We start from the raw sequence: 12,148 nt of genomic DNA on the forward strand, positions 1-12,148 counted from the left end.
ATTTAGCTTCCATCTTCAAAGTACAGGGAACAAAAACTGCTTTACACTGACTTCTTCCAGTCAAGAATTTTGTGGTAAATAAACTAGGCATCATCTATCACTACAAACACACACTGATATGCACACCATTTATTCCTATTTTTACACAGTACTTCAGGTCAAGCAGAGGAGCTTTTAAGCACAAATTTGAAGTAAAATCCTTAACTTTTTCCAGTTTGAGAACCCTCTTATTCCCCAACATTGTAAGAGGGAACTTTCAAACAAAGCTCAGGCTTCTTCAGAAGCCAAGTAGTGAGTAGTCTGGGGGGTTGTTTTTAAACACGAAAGAGGCAGCTACCTGCACCTGTCATGCCTGCAACAAGCTACAGGAATAGGCAGTCTGAGTATCAGATGACAGCAGATAAAATTTGAAAGGACCTGCTGAAATTGTCAAAGCTTCCTACTTAAACCAGAGTCAACTACAGTGGTCTGAGGACAGTGTTCAGACGGGTTTTAACTATCTCTAGGGATGGTGATTTATGATGGGCAATGTGATCCAGTGTTTGACCACCCTGAGTGTTTATAAGTTAGGAAGCTTAATAGAATTTTCTTCACTCCAGTTTGTAATGAATGAGAATGCTTCTCATTCTGTGATTTTGATTCTGAGATTCTGTTACTGAGCTCCACTAAGAATCTGGTTTCATCTTTATACCCTCAGAGCAGGTATTTGTACAGAAGGGAAAGATGTCTACTCCCCCAGCCTCATGTACAAGCGATGCTCCAATCATCTTCATGACCATAACAGCATTTCCAGATCAGGAACTCTAGCCAGGAGCATCCTGCTTCTGCACATTCCGTGATTTTTCTTACACCATCCAAGAGAAGCAGTACTTTAACTGTTTCCCCCTCTTACAGGCTACTTTGTTAGTTTACCAGTTTGCCCTAGACTGGACTCTATACTGTAACTGATTATGGTTCTTGTTTATTTCTGCAATGGTAAGTGATTCAAAACTAAAAGCAGGTCACAAGCTAGTAATTTGCTTGAGGAGAGGGCATTTTTTCAAAATGTTACATTACCTTTTAATGCATTTTAATAACAAACTCAGCTACCTCAAGAGCACTACTACATTTTGCGTTGTAAATACATGACTTGTTGGCTGAGTAATACAATTATTGCAAATAAAATTACATTTTAAACACTATACAGAGAGTTGATAAGTTCATAGCAATGCAGGATGATGGGAACTGCAAAATGCATACAGTAAACATACTTCTTAAAAAGCTGTAGAATAGGCTGCTTCGTAAGATGCATAAGTTAATACAGCATTTTTTTTTTTTTTTTTTAAGTACAGGAATTCTTTTTCAGTGAATATACTTACAGCATTTAAAGCTCTTCGGTAGCAGACAGATTGCAAGGTAATAGATTGCAAAATAACACCAAATGTAACTACACTGTTTTGTTCTAGTGAATTAAACCACTTTAAAAGATGCCTCCTGCATAGCAGAAAGGAATCAAATATTTAAAAATAAATCACAAAATAAGTTTAATTACCTTTTCAAAACATTTCAAAAGCAGTCAAGACAATACAAAGAAAGGAAAATTCAGAACACACTTACTAGCTCTAAGTACAGTACTCTAGATCAGCATCACATCTTTCATAGAATTTATAAATACTAGTTTAAAAAACATCTAACACCACATTCATGAAAATAAATATAGAAGTATATCCCCTTGGTAGTATCTTTTAATGGTCACTCGAGGAGAGGATGAAACTTAGGCCTATTTATTGCTGTTTTCATCCTAGTAGTGTTGATAAGTTCTAAATGATCGATTTGATTACTGACACCCACAAATGAAATGGAAAAGAAGTACACCAACAAACAAAGTATGACTTATTTAAAACAAATTTAAACGAAACTGGAATAAATACATATTTTTATGTAAAGGGCTATGGAACATGAGAATGGCAAACAAGAATTCTGCATGAAATGAAACCAAAAGAAACTGTGAGAAACAAAGCAAGTTCTATTGAAAATTAAGCAGCATACAAGAGAAACATTTTTACAAGCAATGCATTCAAACACAGAACTATTTACTATTTAAGTGCAATGTTGAAATCACAAGTAAAGATTCTTTAAACTCCATTCCCAGGCTAAATAAAGCTCAAAAATAATACTGCTCGCTTTCACCATACACACGTAACCGTAACAACATACCATAACAGTATCTGGTACAAACAAATGAACTTGATGTTTCAATCACCGGTTTGCTGGTGTGGTAAGATCTTAAATTGTTTAGCAATTCAGTGGTAGTAAGCCAGACAGTGAACCGACCAAAGAAAAACTGTCCAGGCATAAAACAATTTTTCCCAAGGTAAAACATTTCAGTCAATACAGTTGTCAGATAAGTTTCCTTGCTTCAATGCAATGGAAGGTATAGATGATTAAACTACTGTTCCAACTGGACAATCATCACAACAATACAAACTATTATATTTAAATCAGTAGTTTGATTTGGCTACTATATATTTACTGCAAGACAACTGATGCCCAAGAAGTTATTAGAGAAACAAACTCCATTCTAGCTCGAAGTACTGCTGTGATCACAGTTAAGAACTATTTCTAGGTTTCAAGACCATACTGCTTATTAGAACTGCTAATTGCACCACGACTGCCCACAGTAGGTAGATAGCAATCTGGCCATTGGCTACTATCTCAAGTACCCCAAAAAAATACAGCTAGCTACCCAAGAGTACACGTAAAGATGTGAATTTTAGCTCAGTATTTCAAAACTTTCTGGAATTTGATCAGATACCTGACTTTTTTTTTTTTTTTTAGCAGAAACCAAGACTGACCTCATTTAATAATTCTGTTGTAGTTTTTCCTGCATTCAATATATAGATGTCCTAAGAATAAGATACTAATTGAAACTAGTTCCAACTTAGCCATGAAAAGAAATATCAGAAGTTAAATAACCTTTCCACAGAGGGTTTTCCAACCTTACAGGGAAAAACCAAGTGACAAATGTATGCATTAAAAAAAAAAAAAATCCACCTAGAGGAAACAAGTGGCTCTCACTTGTTTGTAAACAACAGAATTCTTGAATGTGAACACATTTGTATCAACTGAAGTATTTAACAGGTTAGTGCATAGTAAAGTTTGCTCTAACAAATGCAAAATGAATGACTAAAAACTGCATACAATCAGCATTTTTTAAAACTATCAGGCTTCATCCTTAGCAATGTAACAGATGTGTGCTTTGTGTGTGTTTTTTTTTTCTTACAGTAACTTAGCATCATAAGACAAATCATACTATCGGTAACAAGTTTTGTTCCATGTGCCTTATAGAAAATGTTTAATTACTTTAAGAAATTCTTAAGGTTCACTTGAATGTGTTTACAAACAACCATAAAAGATCTTGAACATTTGTCAGTTGCGGGGTTCATAAGTAGTAAATGCACATTGACAGGGAGTTACAACTATGCTCAACATCCAAACTCAGTTATCTCATCCACTCTGAAGTCTAAGGTTTGAATCAAAAATTTATGTAATACATGTGTCTAATAAAAACGAAAGCAACACATCCCACATAAGCTTTTTTTTTTTTTAAACAGAGTAAAAATAGGATTGTTCTTCAACAGGTGAAATAAATAGTAAGAATACATCTTAGCTAAAATATTTTATAAAGTACGCTTAAACTATAGGCATAAAATAGATTTCTTACTTGCTTCATGGAGAGATAAAAACTAACACAGCACTGCAACTATTCAAGTGAACCTTAACAGCAATTTTCAGAAGCCCAGCACTTCCAAGACACAGTAGGAGACTAGTTTTTTTAATCTAAGATTAAATAGAAGGGTGAATAGCTGTGTGATTTCCTGTTACTAAAACCACTGTTCTTTCTTATTCCTGACTTTTCAGCTCTTTACAAGAGGAACTTCACTTACTGAATAAATGTATTGCAAATTAAGGAGTAACTCAATGTAAACCTGACAAGTTGTATTAAATATATACTTTGCTAGAAAAATTTCTGGAAGTAAATATGCATAATAGCCTGTTTGTATTTCTGCTTGTATATAGCAAGGTTTACTTCCTGTTTTTAGTAAGATCTATGAACAGGGAATCAGTCCAGAAATTACACTCAATTTACAAAAAGGAAGTGTGAATCACAAATATTTGCAACAATCTCCTGATAACACCTAAAGGCGTAGAAGTCTGGAAAAAAAAAAAGCATTCATTGAAACATCCACTAATATTTTGACACTAATAAATGTCACAATCACCTGAAATTTCAGAGTTCACAGGAGTCACACACCTGGAAGTTACAACATTTTAACAGCATCAGCTAATTATCTGGAAAACACAAAGCACCACTTCCAATTAGACCAATACTAGATCAAAAACTGTCTTGTCCCATAACATAACAATTAAGCAAGTATCCATTCTGCACATGCAAGTAGTTAGAAAGGCTGTTCAAACAATTCTGTAAGTGTACTGGAGTCCTCACTCCATACATTCTGGAGAAGCTCACGCTTAACAAGATATTCACTTTGGAAGCTACAGATACAGTTTACTGTGTACACAACTCTAAACCTTCCCACATAAAGAACTTCATTTTAGGTGTGCTATGGTAGATGCTGTGCTGATTTTGTTACTGGTAACTCAGCTGTTTCAAGTGATTAGCAAATCAAATTTGCTAGTTTGGGAATCGGAATCAGAGCCATTCTCTCCAGTTTGACTCTAATAAAAGATAGATGCTACGTTACGTTGTTTTGATCTGCAGAGTTATAACTTCTTGTATATTTTGAGACCTAAAATCACAATCTAACATTCTTTTAATCTTATCCGAAAAAGCCTGTGGGGAATTAACAAGAAGAGAGGAGGGATGTTTCTTGTTCTGTACTGTGGAGAGATGCAGAACACTCAAATGTTTTAAATTCTTTCAAAATAATTTGTGATGAATGGCCTCATGAAATTCTGGCTTTATTAAAGTTACTAAAATTTTCATAGAATTTTACATGTCATTTTTCCTTCTTGACACCTGAAATATGCAAACTGTTCCTTCACTAGCAAAACTTTATTTAGCATGTATACTTTATAAAAGAAGGAGACTGGCTGTTTACTTTCATATTCTGAAGAAGATCAATGTCTACTGGTTAAAAATTTAAGAAATCTTGAGCAAAGGTTATGAATCTCAAAAGGAAGTCCAACCCAGTATTTATTTTGAGTGTCTGAGTCCTATATGTTTTAGTTGCACCCTAGCGTTTTACACAAAATAAGTTTTTTGTACAAATAGATGAACTAACAATTTATTTTAAGCTGGCTTTCCTTTTTTCTTGGGAGGACCTTTGTAACCTTTGGCCTTCCTTCGCAAGTTTCTCCGATCCACAATGGGCACCTCAATTTCTGCTTCCTCAGAGCTGCTGTCAGCTGCCCGCTCTGCTGTCTGTGTGTACTGCTCTGTCTGCTCAGCAGACTCCTCCAAGTGCTCTTCTGTTTGGTTCTTCTGTCCTTCCTGTCCAGAAGGCTGCTGAAAAGAAACACCCTCCAGTTCAACCACTAACAAAGAGCTCTGACCCAAAGCAACAGAAGCTTCTTGTGAGTTCTGCTCTGCTTCCTCATTTTGATCTTCCAATGAGGAAGCTGGTTTGTGTGCCACATTTTCAGAAACAGCTTCTTCAGTTGCTTCACTTTTGATAGAGTTTGGTAGCCCATTGTTTGAGACTTCTTCCTTTGATGTTAAAGCAATTACATTTTCAGTGGATGATTTTTTTTCTTCAGATTCTTGCTTTTCTTCCTCAGTGCCCTTCTTCTCCATCAATGCACTTTCTTCAGTCAGTCCTTCTGAATCATTTGCATTTAAAACCTGAGGGTGTGCCAAAACAAAGGGATAATTAATTTAAGATAGAAGAGGATGAACAACTTTTAACCTTAGTTAGCAACTACAGAGGATATTTTGGCATTCAACATTCCCATTAATGCATATACAGTCAACTAACCAACCCTTTCCTCCTCATTGCACAAAACTATTTTGTGAACTGAATTTGATATTCAGAGTTCCCCACTATCTTTTCATATTCAAACTATTAAAAAAAAAAGTAGACATATTCTGAAATTATACCCAGGGAAAAATACCAATGTTTCAAAACCACTGATGGTAAAATCTGTGTTATTGAAGAGTATTTTACTAGTAATTAATTGCTTGTACACTCAACCAGTGAAGATGTACTAGATAAAACACAGATATTGCTTTCAGACATATCCAACAAACAATTCAGAGAGAAAGAGCTGTTTCAGTATTGCCAAGGGATACTGAAGAAAGTTTTTTTTTCGCTTTCTTTTATCTTGCTGGTATCACAAATATATGCCCCACTTCTGCATATCAAAGCAGAAATGGTAGTATATTTTGCCAATGGATTTGCATCATCTGGCCTAATAACTTCATCTCCCAAGAATTTCATACAGTGGTGGGGGCCTCCTCCTAACTGTTACATAATAGAAAGAGGAAACAGTAAAGTATGTACATTCTGAAGGAAAAACAACATTTTGTTTCAATTCTCTCACCTTCTCTGATGCAGCGTCTTCTGAAGGTTTTGTTGGAGACTCGAGGATTAATGGAACAAGCAGTGTTAAGGGTTCTTCTTGACTCTCAGTCTGCAACTTTGATTCAACACCTAGGACTTCATTTGCAGCTTCCTCTTCAGCCGTAACTAAGGTCTTAGTAGTTTCTTCTGCTACCTCCCCATTAAGAGATTCAGATGGAGTTCCCTAAAAAATTACATTTTTTAAGTCAAGATTATGCCAAGCTTTATCCCTAACACTAGCAGTGTACTTGTTCTAAATTTGTGTTTTAGATAAGAAAAGCAGCTACCTTCAGGCAGCTTGAAATATATAGCAAGTCCAGTACATACCAGCTATGCAATTACTAATCCAGTGTATTAGCTGGATTTGTTAGAATTTGTTACCTGTCCTAAGTTTCTGACTATGGTTTATGTGGTTAACAGCCAAACCAAGTAGCATACATGCTACAATCATTCCTTGAAATGTAAGATGAACCCAGCACAGTTTATTTTCCACTTTCTCAGAAATCAGTAAGAAAATAAAATTTTGGAGGTATCATCAGGCACTAAGGATACTCCAAGATCTAAATTTAAGCTTGTATACAGTAACAAGACTTTGTTTAAATCCAACATCTATAAAGCCAAGCAAGCCTTACAGTGAGAAGAAAGAGGCAACAGTTGTCAGTGAAGCACATCACCTATTGATTTCTTCAGTTAAACTTTTTCCCTTTTTTCAGAGGTACTGGATCAGTTTTACCTTGACCTTACTCCAGTTCTCTGCAATATTTAAGTTCAACTGAATCAAGAATGCTATGTCAATAAACAAGCTAAAAAATTTATTTTGCTGAAGAGCCTATGAACTCTACTTCAAAAAAAAAAAAAATCATGAAATACTGTGATTTGGAAGGGACGAGGATCATCAACTCCAGCACCTGACTCCACATAGGAACATCCAAAAGCCAAATCCTACCTTCAAAAATCACTGTTCAAACATCTCCTGAATTCCAACAGGCTTGGTGTTATGACCACCATCCCAGGGAGCCTGTTCCAGTACCCAGCCACACTTTGGTGAAGAACTTTTTCCTAATCCCCAAACTGACCCTCCCATGAGGCATCTCCATCAGTTCTCTCAGGCCTGGCCACTGTCACCAGAGAGCAGAACACAGCACTGCCCCTCAGCTCCCTTCATGAGGGGCTGAAGCTGCCATGAGGCCTCCATTCAGACTGCTCTTCTCTAGGCTGAACAAACTAAGGGATATCAGTTGCTCCTCATACATCTTGTCTTCTCAACCTTTCACCATCTTCACAGCTCTGACTTAGATTCTCTAATAGTTTTATATTCTGCTCAAAACTGCACACTGTGCTTGAGGTGAGGCCACATCAGCACAGAGCACAGAGACAACACTTTCCCTCAAACAGCTAGCAATGCCATGCCTGATGCATATAAGTTTAAAAGAATTTTCCATTGTCAGTAATTCTGTACAACCTTTAGCTTCTCAGATATGCTACTCAACAAAGCATCAGTGCAAAAATTGAACAATCACACAGATCAAGGCAGCAAGGAACATATTTAATGGAAACTGTAGCCATGCTCTGAATACTGTGATTATTAGAAACCATCTTACCTCCTTCTCGCTCAGCTTCTCAGATGGTGATGTATGTAGCTCAGTTTCTAGTACACTCTGCTCCTCTTCTGAAGTGATCATTTCCTCACCACTTTCAACATCAACCTCAGGTTCTTCCTCAATAACTTCCAAGCATTTAGATGTGTGAGTGGAAAGTTCTGGCCTGTAGCAGATATTTATATATACAACCCAGTCAGATTTTATTTTACAGCAATATGCCAGCATAACAAGAGGTCAGAGACAGAGATGTCTCCCAGACTGCACAGCTTTGCAGATACAAATCCAGTTATATTACAGCAATAATCCGTGCTGTATGAGTACAGCTATTTTTACACTGATGATGACCAATCTATGAGAGAACAAAGTCCACTTGTATTTACAACTTAATGCCTCACTATTTTATTTCTGTTATTTCCAATATCTGTGTCAGAAATTGATGTTTTGGTGCTATAATTCTTCACATGATGTTTCAATTTCTTTCCTCACAACAGGCTTTATTTAAAACCAAGCAGGCAAAGTAGAAACAAAGCAGAAGAAATTCTAGTTACCACAATGGGAGAAACTACTATAGTTGGTGACTGCCCAAGCAAAACAATAAAAAATAAGAATAAAAAATAATAAAATACCATCTCCTTTACCTGCCTGCTGATGCATGAGGAGCATTTTCCTCATCTCCTTGGGATATTTCAGGTCCAGATTCCTGGCTATTTTTTCCTGTCTTGGGACGTTTTAAATGACTGCTTCGCGTCCGAATGGAAATATGTGCTATGCTTGGGTCTTCAGAAAAACAAACAAGCATAGGCAAACAAATGAAGTTTAAGATATGTACCTTGATAATTCATTAAAGCTACTGAGTGCAGATAAAGTAGCATTTCACTGTGGTACTTATTTTCTGAATATACATGGATAACATTTTAGTAAGACCCGTAACAAATAATTTTATACAAAGACTTCGAAATGTGCTTGAGTTGGGTCACAGCATCATAGAGGAAGGCATGTTTCCACATGCTTCTTAGATGAATGCACTAAGCTAGAAGAAAATAAAAGAGCTTGCTGACCTACTAATCCATTATAATTACAATACTGATAATCAACATTATGCTTACCTTCAGATGTGCTTTCATGGTCATCCAATGATTCTTGGTCTTTCTGAGAGTCAGCCTGATAAAAAAGCAAACCAATGTTACTCAAAAATTCAGAACTCTCTGAAATACCTTCAATTCCCTATCTGTGGTTGCATCTTTGTAAATAATTTTATGGAAGTGATAGTGGGGAAGAGTGACTATAACCACTTCTAGTTTAGTATGTATACACCTACATATACACAGCACTAAAAGCCTTTGCTCTAGAGTACTTTAACACTTGAAAGCAAAAAGTATGCTTTAAAGTAGATTGAAGACAAAATTTTCAAGCAATTTGCATTGTTATAGCAAGTCTATTTTGACTAACAGAGAAGTGGATTGCTGCTGACAAGAATTTTTGTACATGCATATTTATTTTCTTGCCATAGTAAACTGTAAGAGCTCTTCACATTAAAGCATAGTCTGAATTGAAAGTAATTCTTTCCTATTCTGAATCTGTTTTAGAAACAAGTTTGTACAAAAAGAGTGATTTAAGTAAACAAGACGTACTGGTTAAAAGAATTGTATTACTTCCTGAAGGTCCTAATAATTTTAACGCAATAGTTAAAGTATCTTTTGTTTTTAAATTCATATATAGTCAACATTAATCCAGCTCTGAGAGAGTCTGGCAAAAAGACATCAGACAGCTGGCAAAGTATTCCCAGTTGCAAATACTGTCCTAAAGAGACTTTGCAAATACATTCAATTCCTCTACTAACTAACAGATCTTGATTAAGAAGAAATTTGATATATTATTTACTTAGCGTAAAAAATGGTAGAAATGTTCAGATAATGAAACTGCCATCTTCCATTACTGGCTTATTATTTGTCCATTCTTAAGTGTTTCAACTATAATTCCCTTGTTTCTGTTATATGGCAAAGGAAATAACAGGTGTCTGTTTATGTCTGGTCTGGAACAGATAGAGCAGGTTAGGAAAAAGCTGAGAAAACAAGAGTCTCATGCAGAGTCAGCTTTGAAGACCAAAGTCTTGTAAAGCCCCATCTAGGAAGGTCCCAGTGCAGCTAGAAGAGAGTGGAAGCAACTGTGTGGTGAGACCAGCAGTGAGTATGGAGTGGGCCTTGCAAAGCCCAAGGATATTAACTGGAAGAGAGAGACAGCTGGCACAGCTGCAGACCAAAGGCAGGTCATCTCTCATGGAGAAAGTAAATAAAAGTACTTCACTACTGAAATAGCAAGCTTAAGTGCACACTTTGATAGAAGAAGGGTCAAGTATCCCAGATGGCCTCACCAGAAAGTCATCCAAATGTAGCATAGTGTCCACTACTAGTGATTTCAATTAAGAATGGAAAATTGTTTCCAAAGTGACTAGACAAGAACTGTGATGGTCTAACTGGAATTAAGTTATGCTGCTTGGGAAGAAGCAGTTATGGATGTTTCTTATTTCCTAACTGATTTTTCTAAAATTGTCTCTACTAAAAGCATGAAAAATGCACTTTTTCTGCATTTTTATTCTGGTCCCAACATAAGAACTGAAATTAACCTGAAATAACAAGTTTTTTCTTGGTTATTCAGTTTAAAACAGGAATCTATAGAATGCTAGGAGCCTTTCTTTTCTGTATAAAGAGAAGGGTCCATACTAGAATAGCTGACAAAATTTAATAGGACACTTATCATTATACTTGAATTCTATTTTGTAGTCTTATTTTAACCATGTTAGTCAAGAGACAGTATCCCAAAGGTTATCTTCAAGAAATCAGACCAGCAAAAAAAAAAACCCTACTGATGCAGCAGTAACACAGGTTACAAGCACAGCCAGCACACACTGTTTATGTTAAACCCCCTCTCTTTGTGTTCTTTTCCTTCACTCGTCCATACCACTCCAATATCTCAATTTCTTTTCTGCAAGTTAGAAGAGGATTTTGTGTTTGAGCACAAGACAATCTGAGGTGTGCACGAAGTACAAATGTCAAAGAAAGAATATAGCTACTGCTCTTAGCTGCTGTAGGTAACATAGCATTGGCAATAGCCTGTATCCAGTTTCCTACTTCCTTTTTAACCTAACTTTCAGCACAACTGAAAAAAAGCAACCAGCAGTAAGTGGCGCCATGCAGATTCTGCAGTTTGAAACAGTTTCAAGCAAGCTTTAAATACATAAGAATTTATAGACTAATGATAAATCACTCTAGCATTAAAACATAAAATAAGAAACACTATGAAATAATGTGAAAACATAACTTCACAGAATGTTTTTCTTCAGGTTTAAGGAAAGGTGAGTTTCTGTTTTTTTTGTTGTTGTTGTTCTGGTTTTGTTTTGTTCAGTGATCCAACAGTTTTCAAAGCATTCCAGAGCTTTGTTTCCAGTTCTTGCAGAACAGTCCAGTTGTGCAGACAGCTTGTACTTTCCATGTAGAGCTGTACGAAGTGCAACTGAGAAGTGGCAATGAGAGGGGTGCCACTAATTCTATCAAGCTGGGAGGAGTTGGGAGCACTTTGGAATCTGTTACTTTACTGTTCTTTAAAAAGAGCCATGAATGTCTTAAGAACTACCAATATCCCATATAGATATACAACCAAAATATGAGGGTTTGGATCTTCTTCGTGAAGCGATCATTAGTGATCAGTGATGATGCTGAAGACTGTTATAACCTGAAAACTAGCATACATGTCAAAGACAACTATGAGTTATTGCTTCTGACCATACAGAGATTAAGAATGTCACTACTTTGCAGGAAGATGCAGTCCTCCTATACAGATAATTTGCAGCCCAGAATGCCAAATGAACATTTTCAACTGTATTGAATTGTGTTTATGGAAGTTCACATTCACATCTTTCCTCATTCTCACACCTTCCTTTTCCTCACATTTTTCCTTCTGTGATTCCATTGTTCAGTAGCCTTTCTA

At 36.2% G+C, this 12,148-nt stretch overlaps 1 protein-coding gene across 9 annotated transcripts in view; it reads right to left on the bottom strand.

The window, feature by feature from the left end:
* Nucleotides 1–5,224: 5,224 nt before the first annotated feature.
* The window catches only part of FAM169A (family with sequence similarity 169 member A), a 31,870-nt gene continuing 24,946 nt past the window's right edge, over nt 5,225–12,148 (bottom strand). For all 9 annotated transcript variants that reach the window (XM_090132627.1, XM_090132633.1, XM_031609316.2 and 6 more), the window contains 5 exons: nt 9,271–9,325; nt 8,803–8,941; nt 8,165–8,327; nt 6,544–6,747; nt 5,225–5,845 (listed from right to left, as the gene is read on the bottom strand). In XM_090132627.1, the coding sequence (XP_089988753.1) occupies nt 5,294–5,845; nt 6,544–6,747; nt 8,165–8,327; nt 8,803–8,941; nt 9,271–9,325 (1,113 nt within the window). In that variant the 3' untranslated portion in view covers nt 5,225–5,293. The remainder of the gene's footprint in view (nt 5,846–6,543; nt 6,748–8,164; nt 8,328–8,802; nt 8,942–9,270; nt 9,326–12,148) is intronic.

The sequence above is a fragment of the Phasianus colchicus genome, chromosome Z, assembly GCF_987193195.1.
Source record: "Phasianus colchicus chromosome Z, bPhaCol1.hap1.1, whole genome shotgun sequence".
In the NCBI taxonomy this organism is placed as follows: domain Eukaryota; kingdom Metazoa; phylum Chordata; class Aves; order Galliformes; family Phasianidae; genus Phasianus; species Phasianus colchicus.